The 27427-nt window shown below is 36.0% G+C and overlaps 1 protein-coding gene across 2 annotated transcripts in view; it reads left to right on the top strand.

Annotated features, from left to right (window-relative positions):
* IPMK (inositol polyphosphate multikinase) overlaps window positions 1–14751 on the top strand; it is a 51189-nt gene extending 36438 nt beyond the window's left edge. For both annotated transcript variants that reach the window (XM_025850270.2, XM_025850271.2), the window contains exons 5-6: window positions 5417–5498; window positions 7196–14751. In XM_025850270.2, coding sequence (XP_025706055.1) covers window positions 5417–5498; window positions 7196–7818 — 705 coding nt within the window. In that variant the 3' untranslated portion in view covers window positions 7819–14751. The remainder of the gene's footprint in view (window positions 1–5416; window positions 5499–7195) is intronic.
* Window positions 14752–27427: the final 12676 nt, after the last annotated feature.

Raw genomic sequence — 27427 nt, forward strand, 5'->3', positions numbered from 1 at the left:
TTTTTCCCTGCTCTCTGAAAGGAGAGTGTTCCCATGAAACTTTTTGTAATCTGAAATGGCATCAAGTGAAAACTCAGTTACCATAATTTTTATGGAAAAATTTTGAGTGTTCCCACACCCAAAAAATAACCCCTCAGGCTTTTCTGATACCTTAGGCTACATCTTGCTAATGGATACACAAAATTCATCAAGATAAAGCACAGATACTCACAGACAGTTCAGAGGTATGGCTGCGTGATACTGGAATGCTGAGTGCAGTTCCCTGGGAAGGAGTTTGGTGGTGCTGTTCTTGCTGTTGCCTCTGTAACAGTTACTACAAAACAAAGGCTGAACACTATTTTCACTTTTTGCCTTTCTTTATAGAAGTGAAAATCCTCTTTGGACCTCTTTTGGTTAGCAAAAATGGATACTAATGTAGTTCTTTTGTAAAAGTAAAGTGGCGTCACACAAACTTGAAAAGCAGGTGATACCTGTCTTTTGAACTGGCAACAAGGGAAAGTAACAGGTAGAAAATTGCATATTGTGAGATAGGAGTTTATGTAAGGTGACTGAAACATACTGTATATAGGTAGGTGGGGTGTATATTATCTTATAGTATCAGACTTGAGAGAAGTTAGTATATCAGCAACCTGCTTTAGGACTTACTGGGTTTTGAAATAGTGTCCTTATGGATTGACTATTGTATACATTCTTGTTTAATTTTCCAGTTTTGTATTCTGAAAACAAGAGCTATGTAATTACAGGAATTTATTATATTTATTAGCTAAAAGTAATTAAAATGTAGTTTGTAGAAATTTACCTAAAATTTCTTTAAAACATAATTCGGGGCGCCTGGGTGGCTCAGTCGTTAAGCCTCTGCCTTCGGCTCAGGTCATGATCCTGGTGTCCTGGGATTGAGCCCTGCATCAGGCTCCCTGCTCAGCGGGAAGCCTGCTTCTCCCTCCCCCACTCCCCCTGCTTGTGTTCCCTCTCTTGCGGTGTCTCTGTCAAATAAATAAATAAAATCTTAAAAAAAAAATAAAACATATAATTCAAGACTTTAAATGATTTAATTTTCAGATGTTCCAGTGTATTTTTGGCAACAGCTTAAAGTTTTGACATACTTTTTGGAGAGAAGTACCTTTTCTTAATTACTGGTTCCTAGTTACTTGGGGAAAAGATTCTTCTCTTTTGGTATTTATTGATCACATTGTCTAAAGAACAGACTCTGTATATCTTTTTTTCTTTATAATAATGGACGATAGTAACCTTTCAAATTTGAATTGACTTAATAGGAAGGTGTTTTGCTAAAGATATTTGTATTTGTTTGCCTCAGATGTAAGTTCACATAAAATGTTTATATTTCACTTATGGTGAAATATAATCCAGGAAGTGCTAGAACTTCCTTTTGCTTGTTTTTTGTTGTTGTTTGTTTTTGTTTGTTTTTAAGTAGGCTCCACTGACAGAGCCAGCCAGGCTCCCCAGTTTTTGCTCGTTATTCTGCCCTACTCATGTCTCCCAACTTTCCTTTCCATTAAAAAAATTCTTTTTTTTTGCTACATATTTAGATGTTTTCAAGGTTGGTGTGTAACTTTTGATTTACAAATATCTTTGCTGCTGACCAAGACTGGGCATCCGGTAGAGATAGAGAAATTCTCCTATCTCTTCCCATTCCAGTGTTAACTGTAAAGTTAGAAATAGAGGAAGAGAGAATATCAATAAAGGAGTTCCACTAAAACTGTTCAACTTTAGTCTGTATGTGAAATCTAGATTCTCATATGTGAAATATAATTTAGCTCCGATAATTACATCCCTGAATTAGTAAAAAAGGTTTTATTTTGAAAATCATGGTTTTTTTGTACATTTTCTAGTTTATGTTCACATAACTGTGATTTGAAAATTCTTCTCATATTTTGTATTAATTTTTTCAGATTATTTTCTCAATTTCATCCTTTTTTATTGCAATATAATTGACATATAACATTATATAATTTTAAGGTGTACAACATGTTGATTTGATACATTTATATATTACAATATGGTTACCACCTTAGCATTAGTTTAGCTAACACCTCTATCATATTGGAAATTCTCTTTTATTTAATTAATTTGTTTATATTTTTCAAGAATCCTCTTTTAAACCTATTTATGTGTATAGAGAACATGAGTGGTTTTTTTAAAAACACATTTTGGATGTACTTAATTGTTCTTATAAAAATAATTTTCCTGTAGCCAAATGTAATTTTTGATGTTTATAAAGTGCCTTCTTCTATTATTCATAGTAACACTTTGCCCAGTGATAAACTGTATTTCTTCAATAGGCAATATGTATGTGTATGTTTAAGAACATGGTTGTAACTGAACTTTTTCAGTTAAGTATAGCATTTGAAATTAGTAATTAGTATAACAGACTAAAAGGTTTAAAATAACAATTCCTAAATCAATATATTCTTAGTGCTTCTTAAAAATACTTATTTAAGGGGTGCCTGGATGGCTCAGCCGGTTAAGCGTGTGACTCTGGTTTTGGCTCAGGTCATAATCTAATGGGTCATGAGAACGAACCCCAAGTGGGGCTCTGCACTCACCGGGGAGTCTGCTTGAGATTCTCTCCCGCTGCCCCTCCACCCACTCGTGCATGTGCTGTCTTGCTCTCTCTCTCAAAAATAATAAATCTTTAAAAAATATATATTTATTAAAATTTGAGAAGGTACATTGTTGTATGCTTCAAACTCCAGAAAGTATAGAAACATACACAGAATTCACCTTCCACACAGGATGTTATATTTTTTCCTCAGTGTATCCTTCCAGAGATATTTTTTAACATATACAAATACTGCATATATGTGTTATTTTATCATAAAACCTCCTTTGAACACGGTTTTGTATCTTGCTTTTTTTTTTCCCATTTAATGTATCATAAAGATCTCTCCACAGTGGCACACTGTTATTATACCACGGTTTCACCAGCTCCCTTTGATTGTTTCCAGTCTTTTGCTATTACAAATAATGTTAAAAATGAGTAAACGAGACCTACCTCATTTCACCAGTATGCAAGCGTATTTATGGGACAAGTTCCTAGAGGGGAATTGCTGGGCTTATATGCATTTATAATTTTGGTAGATATTGGCAGTCTGCCTGATACAGAGCAGTGGTTTTGAACCAGGGGCAGTTATGTTCCAGGGTGACATTTGGCAAAGTCCGGGACACTTGATTTTTCACGATTTGGGGGAGGGCCATGCTCCTGGTATGTTTGAGAGCTGTTTGATTTAAGTGAACTGTTAGATCCTTTATTCATTTTCCAGTAAGAGTAATCATGCCCTTTGTTCATTATATAAATTTTGAATACCTTTTCTCTGTGTCTATTTGTCTTTTGATTTCTGCTTGGCAAAAACACTATGAACATTTTTTTTTTAAAAGATTTTATTTATCTGACAGAGACACAGTGAGAGAGGGAACACAAGCAGGGGGAATGGGAGAGGGAGAAGCAGGCTTCCCGCCGAGCAGAGAGCCTGATGCTGGGCTTGATCCCAGGACCCTGGGATCATGACCTGAGCCGAAGGCAGACGCCTAATGACTGAGCCACCCAGGCGCCCACTATGACCATTTTTAAAAACATATTGTATATGAAGGAAATTTCTGAGTTTTTGTTGGAAATGCCTTCCTTAGTATCAGTTATTCAAGGATTCTTCCATCTTTGTGGGAACACTTTTATCATTTCACTTTGTGCTTGATGTTTTTGGAATTTATCCTGGTATAAGGTATAAATAGAACTTACTTTTTTCCAGATCACTACCTAAAGACGCTATCACTATTTAATAAATTATCTTTTTCTGCTGATTTAAAATACTGTTATCACATACAAACTTCTCATATATTTGATTCTAAAGATATGCTTTAATGAAATCAATGTCTTGGAGATATCTGCACTCCCATGTTTATTGCCGCATTATTAATTATAGCCAAGATATGGAAACAATCTAAGTATCACCTACAGATGAATAGATAAAGATGTGGTTTGTGTCTATACACACACACACAATGGAGTATCATTCAGCCACAAGAAAGAAGGAAATTCTCCTGTGCAACAGTATGGATGAACCTGGAGGGTATTTCGCTAAGTGCAATTAACCAAAGAAAGACAAATGATGTGTGATACCACTTATATGTGAACCAAAAAAAAAAAAAAAACCAATTTCATGGAAACAGAATGGTGGCTCCTAGGAGTTTGGGGGAGGGGGAAATGGGGAGATGTAGGTCAAAGGGTACAAACTTTCAGTTACAGGACGAATAAGTTCTGAGGACCTGATGTATACATGGTGACTATAGTTAATAATACAGTACTGTATACTTGAAATTGGCTGAGAGTAGCTCTTAAGACTTTTCACCACACATGCACACAAAGTGAGTTAACTGTGAGGTAATGCATGTGTTAATTATCTTGATCTTAGTAATCATTATACAGTATGTATAGCAAATAATCATGTACACTATATATAATTGTATTTCTCATACATGCCTCAGTAAAGTTGGAAAATATAAATAAAATATGTTTTAATATCTAGTAGCATGGCAAAGCTATTCCCTCATTGTTCTTACTTGGATTTCCTGCCTGTTCTTGTTTTTCTTAACATGAACTTCAGAATTAGCTTGTATGATTAAAAAAAGTTGTTTTATTATAATCTCATTTTAGTTGTTGATTAATTTAAGTAGAATTGATATCTTTTGTGATGTTGAGCTTCTTTGAGAACAATGGGTGTTCTTAGGAATGTTTAAATGATATCTTTATATAGACTTACATTTACTTAATTTCTATGTTTTATTTTTTTGTTGTTGCACTTGTAAATGGGGTCTTGCATTACATATTCTGATTATTTGTAAATATGAAAGCTTATTTCTGTGTACCAATTTGTACTCGGTCACCATTTCAAGTTCTTATTGTTTGTATTAGTTTTTCAGTTGATTTTCCAATACACAACCATTATCTAGAAAAAGTAATATTTTTATCTCCTTCATTCTAAGTTATTACACCCTTTCTCTTGTCTATTTATATTTGCTAGAAATTCCAGAACAATATTAGATAGATGATAAAAAAAACATGGTGGTAGAATACTTTTTCTGAAAGCTTCATGTATTTTAGGACAGGATGTTTCCTTATTTCCTTTTCAAACTTGAGGATAACTTCTGGTGGATTGATGTCGCTAATTCTTTCATATTGGAAATATTCATCAGTCTTTTTAAAGAGTTTTCATCAATAGAGGATGTAAATTTTTTAATTGCCTTTTCAGCATCCATTGATAAGATACGATTTTTTTCTTCTTAAATCTATTAGAATGAAATATGAGTAGATCTTCCCATCTTTAACTATCCTTGCATTGCTGGGTAAACCCCACATGGTCAAGGACGATTAGTTTTTAATATTCAGTGCTTTTTCTCACAGGTTTACCATGTTCATTCTGACAGCTATGAGACACAAAACCAGCACTATGGAAGAAGCTTAACAAAAGAAACTCTAAAGGATGGTAAGGGTTGAAAAACCTATTTCAATACTTTTATTGCTGCACAGTTATCAAAATAATTCTAAAGTAATTTCAATCTTAATTCTTTGGTATAATGATGGTATAATGACTCAATCCATAATAAATAAACATAAATCCTTGAATTATTCATAATCCCTGGTTTATAATACACCAAAACCAGGGATCCGTGAATGCCTTCTTATACATTTTAGCACATTTCTTATTTATTATTATACATAAAAAAATAATGAACATCTGTGAACCAGCCATATAGTTTGAGTCCTGAAACTAGAGGTTGTCTTTCAAATCTTAGTATGTAAATCATAGTGTATTAAAACTGCTTTTTACATAAAAAACTTTAAAGTGTGTATTGTTGTATGTAATGTATTTTTATTGAAATCTCCCATGTCTAGTTTAGCTGTATATTATAAGCTTCTAGAACTACATAATAAATAAATGGCATTAGAAGTATTTTAAAGTCAGTTAACATACATGCCTCTAAAATAGTTATAGCCAAGCTATTACAAAAGCAATAAGACCTTAATAGATTTCTGGAAATAATATTCTATTAAGAAGTTTATTCTTAGCTTTGCCTAAGATGGGAAAGAGCTTATGTGTAGTGTAATAGTTTGAAGAAAAATTTTAATTTTTTTTTAAAGATTTTATTTATTTATTTGACAGAGAGAGACACAGTGAGAGACAGAACACAAGCAGGGGGGAATGGGAGAGGGAGAAGCAGACTTCCCAGTGAGCAGGGAGCCCGATGCGGGGCTTGATCCCAGGACCCTGGGATCATGACCTGAGCCAAAGGCAGACGCTTAACAATTGAGCCACCCAGGCGCCCCGAAAAATTTTAATTTTATATATAGAAAACAAATATACACAGTGTGATCTTAACAGTATTTGCCTTGGTTTACTTAACCAATAGCAGGTAATACTCAGATTGGCTCTTTATTAAAATATTTTGCAGGCTAATGTGAATATACGTCTTTAGCAATTTCTGTCCCAGAGTGGGGGAACAAACTATTTAAGAGCAGAAATGAAATTATATATGCCCATAAATTCTCAAATAGGATAAAATAGGCATAAATAACTTTAAAAGAGGCTTAATCTGATAGGTTAAAACATGTCAAAGTCTCAATTTTGAATAACATATTCAACCTGGGGTAGTATTGATCCCCAAAGTGAGCTTAACTTTTGTGAAGACTGATTTAATCAATATTATTAAGAACAGAAAGGATTTATTATAGTTATGACTTGGTATTTTGGTAATGGGCTATTGATGCCATTACAAGTAGTTGTAATTTGACTCTAGGTTTTAGATTAGGTCTTGAATGTGATTCTAACAAGTAATCTTAGTAAAAAATAAATCCCTCACACCAGCAAATGAAGCAAATCTTGGAATCACATTCCTAAAGAGAATATATATAGAGAGAACTAAACTACCAGTCTTTGTGTAATAATTTTTTTAATCTAAATAGTATATTTCACTTTACATAAGTGTCATTTTCTAGTAAAAGAATCTTCACTAGAAATTAAGTTGTGGTCCAGGTTTCTATGTCTGACTAGAATTTTGCCTATTCGGCTAATTGCAAGGGGTAAAGGGAAGAAATTGACGAATTGTATCTAAGATGAGTTTATTTCCCACATGATAGCTAGTTCGTAATTTCATTATAATCCTAATATTTTCTTGTTTATAGGAGTCTCCAGGTTTTTTCATAATGGATTCTGCTTAAGAAAAGATGCTGTTGCTGCCAGTATTCAGAAGATTGAGAATATTCTGCAGTGGTTCGAAAATCAGAAGCAACTTAACTTTTATGCAAGTTCATTACTGTTTGTTTATGAAGGTTCATCTCGGCCCACTCCTACAAAATCGAATGACAGAACTTTGGTAGAAAAGTTTTTGTCCAAAGGGCAGCTGTCAGACACAGATGTACTGGAGTACAATAATAACTTTCATGTGTTAAATTCCACAGAGAATGGAAAAATAGATGCTTCAGTAGGCAAAAGCTTGTCCAAGATGTATGCTCGTCACAGAAAAATGTGTTCAAAAAAGCATCACAGTCAGACTTCATTGAAAGTTGAAAATATAGAGCAAGACAATGGGTGGAAAAGCATGTCACAGGAACATTTAAATGGAAATGTACTTTCCCAACTGGAAAAAGTTTTTTATCATCTTCCCACTGGTTGCCAAGAGATTTCAGAAGCAGAAGTGCGAATGATAGATTTTGCTCATGTGTTCCCTAGCAACACAATAGATGAGGGATATGTTTATGGGCTGAGGCATTTAATTACCGTACTGCAAAGTATTTTAGACAATTGAATCCTTTGCTGCAGTCTTTTTAAGGGAAGGAGCAATCAAGAACAGCAGTCAATATCTCTGTACTTGTAAAGCTATGTAAAAAAATTTATATTGTGAGTCTACATTTTGTCTTTATACTTTTGGTAGAAGGGTTATCTTTTTATAATCTTACTCAGGAAAACTAATTATTTGTTCATTAGAAAACTATGAAGAATAAAGAAAGAGGAATCTTAAGCAGGGAATGTGGTGGTCATGGCTTAAACATCTGTTTGGCTGAAGCAAAATGCAAACCATTATTCAGCCATTAAGAGTTAATTTAGCTTTCTGTAGCCAATTTGTCATGAAATCTCTGTCCACCCAACCTTAACAATGAGCCATATCTAAACTCATTACATTATTAGAACACTTTTAAAAATCTAGAAAGCACAGGTTGATGTCCTTAGTATTACTATATGTGTATGAAGTTACTAAAACTGGAGAAAATTCTACTTCAGAACAGTTAAGTACTGTTCAGGTTTTATATTAAAAGTTCAGACCAGCATATCAAAAGGTGCTTCTTAGTAAAGCAATTTAGAATTATTGCATTCCAAAAGCAGATTTTCTCTTTAATTTCCATTCATATGCATATTTCAATATATTATACTTCATGAGAAAGATAATTGAACAACAACAACAACAAAAATCTTGAAATTAAGGTCACTAATTATTCTTGCCAGGGTTAGAAGAGAGAAGTTATTTGCAAGGAACAAAATGGTTTTCTTTTAAAATCTTTCATTGATGTGAAATTGGAATTACTACATTGTGAAAAGTGCTATAAACCATATAATACCTTTTCCTCTTAACTGCAACTTCAAAAGGTAGATGGTTGAAGCTTTGTCTTATTTCTCTTTTAAATAGCTTTTGAGAATTTTCTCGTTTAAAAATCATGTATTTATATGTCCCCATTTAGTTCAGCAGTAGTATAAATATATGTTGCTAAAAAGTGTTTCTCAGAATTCTAATAAGTAGTGAAGAACACCATCCAGTGTTATGTTATCAAAAGTACTACATGTAAATTAGTGCATCTCTATGAGTTTGGTGCATATCTAAATCCATGCTTCTATTTCACGCTTACTCAAAACAGTTTTATATCCTATTCCAGAGAGAAATTATGATTTAATTTTGTGATAGCTGGGGGATGCTATTTTTCCTGGAAAAATTAGATTTTTAAGTATTATGTTTCACACTTACCACCTTTTAAAAAAAATAACTAGTTGTTATTGAAAACGTTTAAAACTTTGAAATTAAATTTACAAATATGTTAGATCTTTATGAAAGCATTACTTGCACTTTGATTTACTAATAACACATCTAAGTAGTTAACAGTTTTGCCATATTCCTGGAAAATGTTTTAGATTTGTGGGCTGTTGGACTTTTCCCCCCTCTTTTCCCCCTGGAATTACAAATTAAAGTTTTAAATCTAAGCAGTTTTTTTTGGTGAGGAAGAAAGTATCACAATTTTATGTTTATTCACCTTCCCAACATCTCTAAGTGTACTTTGCAAATATCTGAGCACAGACAGAAGTACCAGTGCTCTGGATTCTATGCTTAGTAAATTATTAAACCTGAATTACTTTAAAATTCATATACATTTTGGGGCTCCTGGGTGGCTCAGTCGTTATGCGTCTGCCTTCAGCTCAGGTCACAATCCCAGGGTCCTGGGATTGAGCCCCACATTGGGCTCCCTGCTCAGTGGGGAGTCTGCTTCTTCCTCTCGTCCTCCCCCTGCTTGTGTTCCTGCTCTTGCTATAACTCTCTGTGTCAAATAAATAAATAAAATCTTTTTAAAAAAATTAACATACATTTTGTTATAGCAAAATTTGTTTTTAATTTTACTTAGAGTCAGTATAAGTATTTTTCATAGAGACTTCATATTTTTCTCTACTGCCTAAATGGGTATTGGCTGTAGCTTTTTTTGTGGGGATGGATTTCAAGTCCTAATATAATAGTCATTTTTTAATTTTACTTTTTTTCTCCTACAATATAGACTTTTGTTGTTGTTGTTGTTATTTGGACAGTAGTTCAATAAGTCTTTAAGCTCAGATAATTAACAATTTTGAGTCTTTTAACAAGAGGCTTTTTTGTATGGGATGGTATCAGCCTATGCACAATGAATCTAATAAATTTAAGTATTACCAGACTTTTTGCACATTTTAGCTCAATAAAGTGTGAATCAGCTTTCTAGATTTTCTTTATCCATATTTGGAAATACAGTTTTGTAAAAATCAGTGTCTTACCTTTTTGATACAGTAGATCATCTTTGGTTTTGTTTTAATAAAACAAGCGCTTTTATCTTTTGTTTTTCAGGGAAAGGATTAACATTTAATTGTTGGTTTACATTTTTATCGCTGTTATCCAATGCCCATTTTATGTTACTTTATAAGTAAGCTTACATGTCACAGAATAAGTATCTGTTTATGTAATCTACATGTGAATATTTTACTGTCTAGCCCAGTCATTTAACATTATGCTGATATTTACCACTGTGGGGAAGAATGATCACTATTCACCAAGCATATTTAAACATGTATATGTTTAAGAAATAAGCATAATAAGGATAATAGTTTGGATTAATAGGATTATCATAGGTTTTTCTCCCCTAGGAAACATAAATAATGATTTTAGTGTATTTCTTATGGAATGCATTCATGAAAAGGACTTTAAGAAATTGTGGATAGTGAATAATACATTTCTCTAATAAAAATTTAAATTGTATAATAGTTTTATAATAAAGTACACTAATTGATATTTTAATATGGATGGAAGTTGCGTAGATTCAAATAAATTAAAAATTGATAAATGCTAAATATTTTATCTAGTTTTTCAAGAAACAGTTGTGAAAATGTGTATATTAAGTGGCTCTAACATGGAGCTTGTGGTATTTTCGACTCAGTATTCATTCTTTATTTTATGTGTCTAGAAAGATCATACTTAGTATGCCTCTTTACACTACAATTCGCTATTGTGGGGCTTTAGATTGGGTTCAACTGAATAAGAACTTTTTTTCTGATTTTGAGTGTAATTTATTATTTTATGATTTCTAAGATGATGTTCATATTATCTCTATAATGTCTATATATTAAATTGATAATATAACTTAAAAGGATTAATTTTCAGAGATATTTCAGTTGTAATTTTCATATTTCATGCAACTGAAAACATTTGTTTCTAGGATTTGGAATATTATAGAAAATACAGGTTGAAAGAAAATGGTATGAAACAATTTTATTTGTGAAATTACAGAAATTTTGTCCAGTTTTTAAAACATTGTCATTCATTTTAATGCTCTTAGCTGTTAGACATTTGATACTTTAAAACTTGATTTGCTTTTAAAATTGTTTACAATGCTTTGTAATAATCTTCCTTATCCAGTGCCTTTAACCTTGATTTGATATGTTTGTAGCCTCAGTTATCATTCCACTACATCCTATAATATTTTTATAGCCTATACAGCAGTTTCTTTTAAAAAGACATGTCAATTTGATCATGTAAAGAGATAGCAATTGTCCTTGGGAAGACAAATAGAGTTGCCTATAGACCAGGCTTCTTACTTCATTCAAAAATATTTAGTGGATGTCTACCATGTGCCCAGCACTTTTGGCCCCTGAATATACAGTTCAGACAAAGCCCTAACCATTTTCTCATTCTATCTAGATGGGGTGGGTTTGGGGACCTAATTAAAGGAGAGATACAGAAGAATATGCATTTAACAATAATAAAGTTAACTAGCATTTGAGTTTGTGTAAAGATAAGGAAATGATTATTGAGCTGAGATGAAGCAACTGACAATATGTTAGGTTAAAAATAATACTTTTCAGCATTATAACCTCTATTTGACTCTTGAGTTCAGGTAGTAATTATAGATGGGATAAAAAGGCCTTAATTTTTCACTTTTCTTGCCGGTAAAGGTACGTTTATTTTTAGGCTGTCCATTTAGAGTAGTGTTTTAACAGAACATTACTGTGAAAAACATTCCATTACATATTCACAAGCAAATTACTGCACATTTTTAAAATTGGGTTTTACAATTTAGTACAAATACTTTAGTCCTCAGTCTCATCTTCAAACCACTGGTATTTTAAGTTTGGCAATGAATATGAAATTTTTGACTTACAGAGTGAATATATTGTTACTTATGCTTGCTAATATTTTGGGACAGTTGGAGTCTCCATTTTTTTGATGTTTTAATTCTTGTTACTTATGTTGATAGTGTCTAATAAGAGGAAATAGCATTCATGTGAGTAAATAAATTAGAGTATACTTTGAAAAATTTTATATTTTAATTGTTAAACTTTGTCATCATGGGATTAAATTTTGGCCTGGTGTTCACTTACAATATATGTTAAGTTTAATTATGAAGTTAAATAGTTTCAAGTATGATGTGTAATGCACCTGCATATAAACGAAATTGGCGTGCACAAAGACACTTTACTATAGGGAGTTGTACTGGAAGATTTATGAAAGCATGTGAAATTGCACCTAAAATTGTATTAGTGACTATGCTAAATTTATTGTACTTGATGAATGAATGTATTTAGTGTAGTCAAAGTTACTTTGGTTTGAAATGTCTATACAATGTCTTTCTTTTTTTTAATGTGTTTGTAATTTGTAGTATTGATGGGGGGTATTCTTGGACTGCAGGGGTTATTGTCAATGTGCGATTTGTGTTTTTATTTTATAGAATCATCTAATGTGATATACTGATTTTTATAAGTGATATTTAGATAATTCTAATAACTGTATATTTGACAACCTATTAAAATGTTTTGCATTGGAGCTTTTCTTCATTAATTGTAATATGCTAACAAACTCATGGTAATTTAAAAATAATTTACTCACTCAACAAATATTTGAGTGCATGTTATGTACCAGAAACTACAGGAATCATAGGGATTCAAGGATGATTAAGACAAGCTGTTAACAGAAAAAAACAAAAACACATGCATTGCAAATGAAAAAGTATATAAACTTTTTGCCTGAATCATTTTCTATGAGATATACTAAAATCTTTGGAATCAACCTATAGGAGAAACAAATTGACTTGGCTGTGAAAATATATACTATAATTGTAAAACTTCAGAAGTGGGTAAGATAGTTTTGCCTGTATTTGAAGTTTCATGAATCAGCTACTTAATCGGTGACCTGATTATTTTCATTCATTAATTAAAAAGAGAGGGTACTATCAAACACATACCGTACATTAGGCACCATATTTGGCTTTGGAGATTTTGAAAAGCCACATAAGAGATTCAGTACATGTTCTCAAGATACGTACTCTCTGGTAGAAAGAAAAAAAAAACTATGTAAATATGGGATAAAATATTATTGGGGCTATGACTGATACTTAACCAATATCCAGCAGGGCTGTGAAAGAGAAGAGGATAAATGCAAGAGAAAGCCTCACTGCAATTGTGAGTCAAGGCTCCAGAAAGCTATACGGCATTCCTCTTTTATGCCTGCTACTGTGAACTGTGGGAAGGAGCAATACTATATGAAGTAGTTTCTTAAGATTGGCTGCCTAACTGCTGAGAATAACGGAATCCCATTGCCATAGTCCCCTAGTTAGCTATAGCTAACTGTAAGAACTAAATAAAAGCTGAAATGAAGTAAGTGAAAATAATCACTTGAGGATTTCATTAAAAATGCAGATTCTGATTCAGCAGGCCTGGATGGGGTCTGTGATGCTCCTGGCCCATGGACCACTTTTTAAGGCAAGATTTTTAAAAAGTTCTTTGGGTATAGAGTGTGCAGTAGAACTCGGATCACTTTGATCCAAGCAACCAGAGCTATTTGAAAGCCAGGGAGAGTGCTGAGAAAGAATGTAAGAAAATACAGCCAGCAATGGCTCAAGTTAATACTGCCCATTCTTGAATGGAAGGAAAGTTCATCAGCTATGTCAGGCCATTAAACTTTCCTCTTACAGGTCTTAAGGGTCCTATAATAATAGACTAATCTTTTTCTACTTGTGCTGTTAGCTTTTCGTGTGTGTGAATAATGTCTACTTTGCCAACTGAAGAAAACAGTCTGCATATGCTTGTTAATTACATTGTACTTGCTTAGGCAGAAATGATGTGGTACAATTGGTTTGGACACTCTGAAATGTTTTGAGTCTATGTGTTCCTTTTTTCTTTTTTTTTTTAAAAGATTGTATTTATTTATTTGACAGAGACAGTGAGAGAGGGAACACAGGCAGGGGGAGTGGGAGAGGGAGAAGCAGGCTTCCTGCTGAGCAGAGAGCCTGATGCTGGACTCAATCCCAGGACCCTGGGATCATGACCTGAGCCGAAGGCAGACGCTTAACAACTGAGACACCCAGGTGCCCCAAGTCTATGTGTTTCTAAGAGAAGTTAGAAAGTCTTTTTTTTTTTTTTAGATTTATTTATTTTTAGAGAGAGAGCATGGGGTGCAGGGGCAGAGGGAAAGGGAGAGAGATTTTTTTTTTTAAGATTTTATTTGACAGAGAGAGACAGAGAGAGGAAACACAAGCAAGGGGAATGGGAGAGGGAGAAGCAGGCTTCCCGCTGAGCGGGGGGCGCGGGGGCGGGGGGAGCCCGATGCGGGGCTTGATCCCAGGACCCTGGGATCATGACCTGAGCCGAAGGCAGACACTTAACTACTGAGCCACCCAGGCGCCCCAGGGAGAGAGAATCTTAAACAGACTCTGGTGGAGCCCAACGTGGGGCCCGTCTAAAAATCCTGAGATCATGACCTGAGCGGATAACAGATAACAAGTCGGACGCTCAACCGACTGCGCCACCCAGGTGTTCAGGAAGATCTTTAAAATTGTTATTTGTTAAACTAATGTAATTTGACAAAGTGCTTTGGGATGGGCACAAAAAAGATGGTGAATGTGGAAGCATCATGTGGACACGTTATCTATGGAAGAATAAACAGTATCACCTCAAACATTTTAAAGATTGTGGTAAATAGGCTTAATTTATAGCTTATAGGGCTTTGATCCAGTTAAAAGTATATCTTTGTTTTTGTGGATTTGTAAAGAAACCATAACTTTTAGTTCTCAATAGTCTAAACTTCCATTTGCCACTCCCTATTATGGTCGACTCTAACCCATCCAGGTTATGCCAGAGACAGAGAGACCAATCTCAGTAATGGGCTAGGCTGACCACTCTGTCAGCAATTATTGCTGCATTACATCCTAAAATGTAAGTGGCTTAACAACTACCCTTTATTATTTGTATGGATTTGCAAGTCAGTTGGGTGATTCTGCTGATCTTGGCTAGATTTACTCATGTTTCTACAGTCAGCTGGCCTGTCAGCTGAGTTGGGGGCTGGGAGCTAGTCTAGGATGGCTGGGATGACATGTCTTACATCCTTTCAGCAGGCTAGCCCCAGCATTTTCTTGTGGTGGTGGTGGTGGGGGCGTCCAAGAGAAGATGATGAAACATGCAAACAGGTTTCAAGCTGATAAAGTTTGCTATTATTGCCAAATGCAGTTAGTGTGGTCAGCTACGGAAGGAAGGGCACGATGTAATCAACCACATGCTCCAATCTCAGACCAACTCATATAGGGCACCAAAATATTGAGTCTTGGCTTGTCATGGTCTACATTTTCACCAGGCAACAATGTCAGATCAAGTGTACAATGTGGGCATTAGTTCTGCTGATCAAAACAGAGGCAGCAGGATAAGCAGCATGTGCAAATTTTAAAATCTCATTTGTTTTCCCTTTTTTAAAAATTTCACCCAGGTTTCCACCCATACCTCCCCTAGGTAGAACCCTCTAGGTAGTCTCACAGTGTTGCCATCCTCAATTTGTAGTAATATGTTATCTGGGGAATGGTTTGGTATTTTAAGCGATCTTTTATTTTTTTTCCAAGTTTTTACTTAAATTCCAGTTAATTAACATACAGTGTAATATTAGTTTCAGGTGGAGAATTTAGTGATTCATCACTTATATACAATACCCAGTGCTCATCACAAGTGCTCTCCTTAATCCCCATCGCCTGTTTAACCCATCCTCCCAACCATCTCACCTCCAGTAATTATTGGCTTGTTCTCTATAGTTAGGAAAGTGTTCCTTGGTTTGCCTCCTTTTTCCTCCTATGTTCATTTGTTTCTTAAATTCCACCTGTGGAGCTGCCTGAGTGGCTCAATTAGTTAAGTATCTGCCTTTGGCTCAGGTCATGATCCTGGAGCAGGGCATCTGCTTCTTCCTTTCCCTCTACCCCTCCCCCCTCTCATGCTCTCTTTCTGCTCTCAAATAAATAAAATCTTAAAAAAAAAATAAATTCCACTTATGAGTGAAATCATATGATATGGTATTTGTTTTCTCTGACTGACTTATTTCACTTAGCATAATACTCTCTAGCTCTGTCCATGTCATTGCAGATGGCAAGATTTCCTTCTTTTTGATGGCTGAGTAATATTCCATTGTAGATATACACCACATGGTATCCTAAGCAATCTTGTCTTAATGGGCTTCCTTGGCGATGACTTGAATGTCAGTTGATTTTCTTTCAAGTGTATATAAACTTATGTTTCTATGACAAAAATTATGCAAAAGACATGTACTTTCTATTACATATTGTAGATACCGTTCTCCAGTTGATGAAACTATTTTTTTTAATTAAACTAGTACTTTTGGTTCACTTTTTAGGTGCAAGAGCTACTTAATTCTAAAATACTATTTGAACTTGAATGTGCTGTTTTATTGTCAGTTTAGTACCCCCTCTCTCCTTACTGTGCTTTCTACTCACAGCCCTCTAGTGATGTCAAATGCATCACTGTAACCTGGCTTATAGTCATACTCTCTCCGTAGAGTTTTTGAAATGTGATATCCATGAATACGCACTCAAACTTGTGGCTGAAGTCTGAAGTAAGAATGGTCTTATTGGAGACTGTCCTTTAACCTGTGGAGTGTGATGCTAAACTCCGGGTGGTTAGTGTCAGCACTGTACGGGAGTATCTTAATGTGCGTTTCTGTTTAAAGACACCTTAATATATATTTAAAAACATATATAATATATATGTATATATTACATATATATATATTTGATTCATTAACATCAAAATCATGGCCAATAGCACTATAACTCATCCCTGAACAAAGCTTATCTAATACATGTATTTTCTTTGTCAGACACATCACAGCCTTCTTCTCAGGTACACTAGATAGCAGTTCAGCCCTGCTCAAGGGCCATTTAAACAATGATATCACCAGATAAAGGCACAAAAATACAAAAACATAGCACAAAATAAAATACAAAAAGGACATTTATAATATGAGAACTGAAATGAAGGCAGAGCACTGCCTTGTTCAACTTCAGCTGGGAATGTGTGCATCAGGCAACTCAAATTTTTTGCTACTCTGCATGTCCACAAATGATTGCAAAAATGACATGAATATTGATTTGAGGCTACAGTAAATTTTACTGAGTAGGTGAATTTGCAAATATGGAATCCATGAATAGGTACGCTCAACTGTGTGTTTGTGTATATACACACACACACACACAGAATGAGAGTGTTTATATCAGCCACTACACTAAGTAATTTACATATTATAACCATTTATAACTCAATTCTTTTAGTTTGGGGTCTAAGCATGATTGGTTTAGAACCATCTATCCCACATCCTATAGGAAGTTCAATATACTTCTCCAGGGCTTGTGCTTAATAGGAACTAGCCCCAAGTGTGTATTTCTCCAAGCATTTCATCTTTTCTCCACAAGTGCTCTTTCTGCTCCATACAAAGCCAGGAGTGGGACCCAGCTCTTTTTTCTTGATTTACTACTTTCAAACTACTCACACAAGGCATTTGTATAGCAGGCTAGGGAAGGCTGGGGAATTGAAAACTTGGTTATGTTGCAGTAATGCAAACAGAATAGAATGTTAAATATCCTTGCCTTAAATTGCCCTTTATTTACTCCACACCATCTCCTGGAATTTATTAAAAATAAATAGTTAGTATAGTCACCAGTCTTTGTTTTTTTCCCTCTTTCCTAGCACTATCTGTAAATAGAAGAACATAGATTTAGTTTAAGTCAAATGATTCCATTGTAGATATACACCTTTCCTCTTTTATGTTGCAATGACAAACTCATTTAAACCTCACAAAATCTTTATAAGAAAAATTTTTCTTTCTTTTAATTTTATATTATGTTACATTAGTCACCATACAGTACTTCATTAGTTTTTGATGTAGTATTCCATGATTCATTGTTTGCATATAACACCCAAGTGCTCATTGCAATACATGCCCTCAATACCCATCACCAGGCCAACCCATCCCCCGACCCCCCTCCCCTCTGAAGCCCTCAGTCTGTTTCCCAGAGTTCATAGTCTCTCACGGCTTGTCTCCCTTTCTGGTTAACCCCCTTTAGTTTTCCCTTCCTTCCTCTATTGTCCTCCATGCTATTCCTTAAGTTCCACATATGAGTGAAACCATATGATAATTGTCTTTCTCTGCTTGACTTACTTCGCTTAGCATAATCCCCTCCAGTTCCATCCGTGTTGCTGCAAATGGTGGGTATTTATCCTTTCTGATGGCTGAGTAATATTCCATTGTATATAGGGTTATCCATTTATCTATTGAAGGACATCTCAGCTCCTTCCACAGTTCAGCTATGTGGACATTGCTGCTATGGACATTGGGTGTATGTGCCCCTTCTTTTCACTACATCTGTATCTTTGGTGTAAATACTAGTAGTGCAATTGCTGGGTCATAGGGTAGCTCTATTTTTAACTTTTTGAGGAACCTCCACACTGTTTTCCAAAGTGGCTGTACAAACTTGCATTCCCACCAATAGTATAAGAGGGTTCCCCTTTCTCCACTTCCTTGCCAACATTTGTTGTTTCCTGCCTTGTTAATTTTTGCCATTCTAACTGGTATAAGGTGGTATCTCAATGTAGTTTTGATTTGAATTTTCCTGATGGCTAGTGATGTTGAACATTTTTTCATGTGTCTGTTAGCCATTTGTATGTCTTCCTTGGAGAAGTGTCAGTTCATGTCTTCTGACCATTTTTTGACTTGATTATTTGTGTTTTGGGTGTTGAGTTTGAGTTCTTTATACATCTTGGATATCAGCCCTTTGTAGTGTCATTTGCAAATATCTTCTCCCATTCGTGGGTTGCCTCTTAGTTTTGTTGACTGTTTCCTTTGCTGTGCAGAACCTTTTTATCTTGATGAAGTCCCCAAAGTTCATTTTTGCTTCTGTTTCCCTTGCCTTTGGAGATGTGTCTTGAAAGAAGTTGCTGTGGCCGATGTCAAAGTGGTTACTGCCTATGTTCTTCTCTAGGATTTTAATGAAATCCTGTCTCACATTGAGATCTTTCATCCATTTTGAGTTTATCTTTGTGTATGGTACAAGAGAATGGTGGAGTTTCATTCTTCTGTATATAGCTGTACAATTTTTCCAGCACCATTTATTGAAGAGACTGTCTTTTTTTCACTGGATATTTTTTCCTGCTTTACCAAAGATTAGTCGACCATACAGTTGAGGGTCCACATCTGGGCTCTTGATCTATGTGTTTTTGCGCCAGTACCATGCTGTCTTGGTGATCACAGCTTTTGATATAGTTAAAATCAGGCAACGTGATGCCCCCAGCTTTGTTTTTCTTTTTCAACATTTCCTTGGTGATTTGGGGTGTTTTCTGGTTCCATACAAATTTTAGGATTGTTTGTTCCAGCTCTTTGAAAAATGTCATTGGTATTTTGATTGGGATGGCATGGAAGTACAGATTGCTCTGGGCAGCATAGACATTTTAGCAATGTTTATTCTTCCAATCCATGAGCATGGAATATTTTTCCATCTTTTTGTGTCTTCTTCAATTTCTTTCATAAGTGTTCTGTAGTTTCCAGAGTATAGACCCTTTATCTCTTTGGTTAGGTTTATTCCTAGCTATCTTATGGTTTTTGGTGCTATTGTAAATGGAATTGATTCCCTAATTTCTCCTTCTACAGTTACATTGTTACTGTATAGAAAAGCAACTGATTTCTGTGCATTGATTTTGTATCCTGCCACATTACTGAATTGCTGTATGAATTCTAGTAATTTAGGGGTGGAGTCTTTTGGGTTTTCCACATAAAGCATCATGTCTTTTGCGAAGAGAGTTTGACTTCTTTGCCAATTTGAATACCTTTTATTACTTTTTGTTGTCTGATTGCTGATGCTAGGACTTCTAGTACTATGTTAACAATAGTGGCTAGAGTGGGCATCCTTGTCGTGTGTCTGATCTTGAGGGAAAGGCTCTCAGCTTTTCCCAGTTGAAAATGATGTTCACTCTGGGCTTTCATTCTTTCATTCATAGATGGTTTTTATTCAACTGAATAATGTTCCCTCTATCCCTATACTCTGAAGAGTTTTAATCAGGAAAGGACGCTGTATTTTGTCAAATGCTTTTTCTGCATCAATTGAGAGGATGATATGGTTCTTGTCTCTTCTCTTATTATTAATGTGTTCTATCACACTGATTGATTTGCGAATGTTGAACCACCCTTGCATCCCAGGAATAAACCTCACCTGGTCACGATGGATAATCCTTTTAATGTACTCTTGGATCCTATTGGCTAGGATCTTGCTGAGAATTTTGGCATCCATATTCATCAGGGGTATTGGTCTGTAAGTCTCCTTTTGGATGGGGTCTTTGCCTGGTTTGGGGATCAAGGTAATGCTGGCCTCATAGAACGAGTTGGGAAGTTTTCCTTCTGTTTCTATTTTTTTGAAACAGCTTCAGAAGAATAGGTATTATTTCTTCTTTAAATGTCTGGAAAAATTCCCCAGGGAATCCATCAGGCCCTGGATTCTTGTTTTTTGGGAGGTTTTTGATCACTGCCTCAATCTCATTACTGGTTATTGGTCTATTCAGATTGTCAATTTCTTGTTTCAGTCTTGGTAGTTCATAGGTTTCCAAGAAGGCATCCATTTCTTTCAGGTTGCTTAATTTACTGGCATATAGTTGTTAATAATTTCTGATAATTATTTCTATTGCCTGGTGTTAGTCGTGATCTCTCCCCTTTCATTCATGATTTTATTAATTTGGGTCATTTCTCTTTTCTTTCGTATAAGTCTGGCCAGTGGTTTATCAATCTTATTAACTTTTCCAAAGAACCAGCTTCTAGTTTTGCTGATCTGCTCTACTGTATTTCTGGTTTCTAATTCATTGATCTCTGCTCTAATCTTAATTATTTCTCCTCTCCTGCTTGGGTTAGGCTTTATTTGTTGTTCTTTCTCCAGTTCTTTAAGGTGTAAAGTTAGCTTATGTATTCGGGATTTTTCTATTTTTTTAAGTGAGGCTTGGATGGCTATGTATTTCCCTCTAGGACTGCCTTTGCAGTATCCCGTAAGTTTTGGACTGATGTGTTTTCATTCTCATTGGTTACCATGAATTGTTTAAGTTCTTTAATTTCCTGGTTGACCCAAACATTCTTAAGCAGGATGGTCTTTAGCTTCCAAGTGTTTGAATTCCTTACAACTTTTTTCTTGTGACTGAGTTCCAGTTTCAAAGCATTGTGGTCTGAGAATATGCAGGCGATAATCTCAATCTTTTGGTATCAGTTGAGACCTGATTTGTGACCCAGTATGTGGTCTATTCTGGAGAAAGTTCCATGTGCATTTGAAAAGAATGAGTATTCTATTGTTTTAGGGTGGAATGTTCTGTATATATCTATGAAGTCCATCTGGTCCAGTGTGTCATTCAAAGCTCTTGTTTCTTTGTTGATTTTCTGCTTAGATGATCTGTCTGTTGCTGAGAGTGGAGTGTTGAGGAAATCCTACTGTTAAAGTATTATTATCAATATGTTTCTTTATTTTGGTTAACAGTTGGCTTATGTAGTTGGTTGCGCCCATGTTGGGGGCATAGATGTTTACCATTGTTAGATCTTCTTGAATGATATAGTGTCCTTCTGTATCTCTTACTACAGTCTTTAGCTTAAAATCTAATTTGTCTGATACGAGGATTGCTACCCCAGCTTTCTTTTGAGGTCCATTGGCATGAAAAATGGTTTTCCATCCCCTCACTTTCAGTCTGGATGTATCTTTAGGTTCAAAATGAGTCACTTGTAGACAGCATATGGGTGGGTCCTGTCTTTTTACCCAATCTACAAACCTGTGCCATTTCATGGGAGCACTTAGGCCATTCACGTTGAGTGTGATTATTGAAAGATACAATTTTATTGCCATCCTGTTGCCTGTGAAGTCCTCTGTAAATTTCTGGTCTATATTACTCTTGGGGTCTTCCTTCTTTTATAAAACCCCCTTAATATTTCTTGCAGGGACAGCTTGCTGGTCACATAGTCTTTCAGTTTCTGCCAGTCTTGGAAACTCCTTGTTTCTCCATCCATTCTGAATGACAGCCTTGCTGGATAAGATATCCTTGGCTGCATGTTCTTCTCATTTAGTACCCTGAATATGTCTTGTCAGCCCTTTCTGGCTTGCCAGGTCTCTGTGGATAAGTCTGACATTATTCTTTTTTTTTTTAAGATTTTATTTATTTATTTATTTATTTATTTATTTATTTATCAGAGAGAGAGAGAGCATGTGAGCGAGCACAAGCAGGGGGAGGGGCAGAGGCAGAGGGAGAAGCAGGCTCACCACTGAGCAGGGAGCCTGATGTGGCACTTGATCCCAGGACCCTGGGATCATGACCTGGCTGAAGGTAGATGCTTAACTGACTGAGCCACCCAGGCGTCCCAGGTCTGACATTATTCTGATGTTCCTCCCGCTGTACATAAGAAATCTCTTCCCCCTAGCCGCTTTCAAGATTGTTTCCTTGGATCTAAGATTTGCGAATTGTGCAATTATATGTCTGGGTGCCGGTCTGTTCTCCTTGATCTTGGGAGGGGTCCTCTCTGCCTCTTAGACACGAATGCTTGTTTCCTTCCCCAGATTAGGGAAGTTCTCAGCTACAATTTGCTCAAATATATCTTCTAGACCTCTCTCTCTCTCCACCTCCTCAGGGATCCAGTAATTCTGATATTGGAACGTTTCATTGCATCATTAATCTCTCTCAGTCTGATCCCTTGGGCTTTAATCTGTTTTTCCCAGGCCTCCTCGGTTTCCTTCTTTTCTATCATCTTATCTTCTAGCTCACTAATTCATTCTTCTGCCTCGTTTACCCTGGCAGTCAGAGTATCCAGTTTAGACTGCATTTCATTCATAGCATTTTTAAGTTCGGCCTGATCAGATCTCATTTCTGCCCTTAGAAATTCTACATTGCCTCTAATATTTTTCTCAAGCCTACATATTGTCTTCATAATTGTTACTCTGAAGTCTATTTCTGATATCTTGCTTATATCTATATCCATTAGGTCTGTGGCAGAGGCCACAGTGTCTGATTCTTTTCTTGTTTGTGGTTCCTCCTCTTAGTCATTCTGTTGGGGAGGGTGTTGAGGGAATGTACAGAATTCCAAAGTATTAACCATGACCCAAGCAAGATGCACCCGTTTTATAGGGACCTTAGGTTGTCTTCCTCTTGTTCTTCCAGCCTTTCCTCTGGGGGAGGGGCCTGCCATGCTGTTACTCAGGCAATCCTGTTTGGGCAGAGTTCCCCTGCCCCTGTGGTCGGGGAGGGGGCTCAGTGAAAACCGTTTTTTGGAGGCTTTCGTTCTCTGGCAGCTTTCCCTAGTGGCTTTCTGTGTCTCTTTCAAGAGTCAGAGCAGAAGCGACCTCATCCAAACCTCTGGCTCAGAACAGAGAAATTGCAGTCTACTCTTCACTGAGCTCTCCAGGCCACACTGTCTCCATTTCTGTCTGTGCTGCTAAAAACCACAGCCTCTCCGGTTGTGCACCCTACAGGAACACTCCCAGGGGTGGAACCCAGGGCCCAGCATCTCTGCCCATTGTGCTTCTAAAACTGCAAGCTGCCCCCTGTTCGCTCGCATGCATGAGTGTACCTAGAGCTCCTGGATCCTGTCTGGGGGCTGCACTAAAGTCCTTTCCCTGACCCTACCGTTCTGCGAGTCTGTGCCTGGTCCCCAGTGCAGGACGCTCTTTTGCTCCTGTGTTATTTCACCTTCCTGGCACCAGCTTATGGCAGCTCCCTCCCCTTTCTGTTTATCTTCTGATATCTGCATGCAGAATCATGGCTCCCTGCTTCATACCTTGAGACCCCCGGAGATTTTCTGCTTGTAGAGATCCAGATATAAATTCTTAGGTCTTAGGCTGATTTTGTGGGTGTTCAGAATGGTTTGGTAGATATCCAACTAAATTCAGGGGAGCAGTTGATATAGGGTCCCCTACTCCTCCACCATCTTTTCGATTTCCCCCAAAAAATTTATTTCAAATTGATAGACTAGGAAAAGGCCTATAGAGGTTAAGCAACTTGTCAATGTTCAGATTTTATTACAAGAAGTTCAACCTACATCTAGGAGGCCAAGGTGCTTAACTACCACACTAGATTTGCTTACTTCCCAAAACTCTAAGTTCTCTGATAAGGGATGTCTGGGTTAGTAAGAATATGCTATACCATGTACTGACTTGTAGAAAAAAACATCTACAATCAAATGTTGAAAATATTACCCAAATTAAAAATGTGTGTTCATGCATGACCTCACTGATATGAGGAATTCTTAATCTCAGGAAACAAACTGAGTGTTACTGGAGTGGTTGGGGCTGGGAGGGATGGGGTGGCTGGGTGATAGACATTGGGGAGGGTATGTGCTATGGTGAGCGCTGTGAATTGTGCAAGACTGTTGAATCACAGATCTGTACTTCTGAAACAAATAACGCAACATATTTTAAGAAAAAAGAAAAAGAAGAAGATAACAGGAGAGGAAGAAAAGGGGAGTATGTCAGAGGGGGAGACGAACCATGAGAGACGATGGACTCTGAAAAACAAACTGAAGTTTCTAGAGGGGAGGGGGGAGGGGGATGGGTTATCCTGGTGATGGGTATTGGGGAGGGCACCTTCTGCATGGAGCACTGGGTGTTATGAACAAACAATGAATCATGGAACACTGCACCAAAAACTAATGATGTAATATATGGTGATTAACATAACAATAAAAAAATTTAAAAAAATGTGTGTTCATGAACTTTACTTTTCATGGAGATATTCTGCATGTTAAAGATGTTAAAAGGCCAGGGGCAACTGGCTGTCTCAGTAAGAGGAGCATGTGACTCTTGATCTCAGGGTCGTGAGTTTGAGCCCCAGGTTGGGTATAGAGATTACTAAGAAAAATAATAATAAATACAACTTAAAAGGAAATAGAGAGGGGCACCTAAGTGGCACAGTTGTTTAAGGGATTGACTCTTGGTTTTGGCTCAGGTTGTGAGATTGAGCCCCATGTCAGCTCTGCACTCAGTATGGAGTCTGCTTAAGACTTTCTCTCCCTCTCCCTCTGCTCCTCCCCACCCAAAGCTCACATGCACACTCTCTCTCTAAAATAAATAAAATAAAATCTAGAAATAAATAAATAAAAAGAAACAAAGAAGTTAAAAGGCCAGAACCAAAAATTGAATAGTCTCTATTTAGTGTACAATATAACACAGGAATGGAGATTTTAAATATGTATTTAATTATACAGGTTAGTTATTTGCAGAATTATGATGGTTTTCTGATGTTGTTAGGCAATTTTGAAAGGAGTAGATTAAAGGAGTTAAAAGTACCATGGTGGGAATATGTTCACATTATATAAATGAATTTAAAATTTTAACTTGCTACTAAGCAGAGAGCCTTCTCATGAATATGTAGACAATGTATATGAATGCTATCAAGATATACCATGTATGGAAAATTTTTTTTATCCTTTTACATTTTATTGAGGTATAATTCAAAACTTGTTAGTAAATTTGAGATTTAAATTTGTGAGCCATCACTACAATCCAGTTTTAGAATTTTCCATTACCCCCAAACTGTTCCTCAAGCCAATTTGCACTTTTTTCACTGTTTTTAACAGGCCTGAGGTAAGAAAACACACACACACACACACACACACACACACACACAGACACAGACACACACAGACACACACACACACGCTATTTGAATTAAAAAGGAAAATCACCTAGTACCACCTAGTGGTGTTTATGTAGATAGCAAGTTGATATTGAAGTTCTGGAAATCCTCAGATTTGAGATTCCTTCAATGGGATCACTACATCAGCTACAAATATTTGTGGTTTATAATTGAAACTCAACTCAAAAATATCCATGATCTTATCTAAAATCCTTACTAGATAAATTTTTTGAAGTTTAATTTTAAAAACTAGTGATATCTTTTCTTTGAATGAGAGTTTAGTTGGGGCCCCAGTATGTTTAGTTGATAAATGTTTACCAGTTTTTTTGTTTTTGTTTTTAAAAGATTATATTTATTTATTTGACAGAGAGAGAGACAGCAAGAGAGGGAACACGAGCAGGGGGAGTGGGAGAGGGAGAAGCAGACCTCCTGCCGAGCAGGGAGCCCGATGCAGGACTCGATTCCAGGACCCTGGGATCATGACCTGTGCCGAAGGCAAATGCCTAATAACTGAGCCACCCAGGCACCCCTTACCAGTTTTGTTTGAGCAGGATGTCGAGGGCTAGGATCCTAACCCACTGAATTGATAAAATTAACTTTATAAAGAAAAGGCTACAGAGAAATACACAAAAATAGTGTATTATATTTAGGCATTTGAAAATGAGTTAATTTTTCCTTTGATTTTATTTTTCTCTTGAGTATGTATTTATAGTTGAAAAACTAATAAGCCCTTATTTCAAAAGTGAATATCAAATTTCAACATATTGCAAAAATGCCTAACAAAGTCCCTGAAAGACAGTAATTTTCCATGACTATTCCCTTTCTTAATTCCTCCCTATTGGTAGCAGTAACTGCATAACTCACGGGTTAAGACTGAAGGCAGTGGCTAACTAGGGAGCACCTGCTACCGCCTCTCAGTATGACTACTTGCTGGGGACTCCATGGGAGCTCAATGTCCCAAGATTAATTAAATAATGATCAACAGTGTTATTATAGTGAAATGCACATATTTCTGATAGTATTACTAGAAGACAGTGCTTTATTATAAAAAATTATTCAGGATAACAGTAGTTTTGGCAAAGAGTTATATAATTAGAGATGTCAAATTGAATAATAATAAATACCTAATTTAGATGCCAGTTCTGGCTCTGATTTTTACTATCCATGTGACCTTGGTAAAGCCACTTGACATCTTTGTCCTGAGTTTCTCAACTATATACTGGGGATAATAAAAATACCTTATAGGATTGTTATGGGAATTAAATTAAACAATATATGCACACCATATATTAAGCTCTAAATGTAAGGTATTGCTACTATTATTGTACTGGTAGTATTATTAGAGCGGTGTAGCTTGCTATGTGGCTGGGTAAATCTGATCACACCACTCCTATGGGTGTAGATAGAAAATTGACAGGAAAAGACAGGAAATTAGAAAATAAAATACAGTATAGGAGAGGAGGGGTGCAGGTGCTGTCCTTGGTTCTGAAACCACATTATGCACCAGGGTGAGATTGGAAAACTCAGGACACTGGTGATTCTTTTATTTATTTACTTTTATTTAAACAAAAATCTTTATTTAAATTCAATTTAGTTAACATATACTGTATTATTAGTTTCCAGGGTAGAATTTAGTGAATCATCAGTTGCATATAACACCCAGTGCTCATTACATC

This window comes from Callorhinus ursinus, unplaced genomic scaffold (genome assembly GCF_003265705.2).
Source record: "Callorhinus ursinus isolate GAN/ISIS: 27379988/994484 unplaced genomic scaffold, GSC_fseal_2.0 scaffold69, whole genome shotgun sequence".
Taxonomy (NCBI): domain Eukaryota; kingdom Metazoa; phylum Chordata; class Mammalia; order Carnivora; family Otariidae; genus Callorhinus; species Callorhinus ursinus.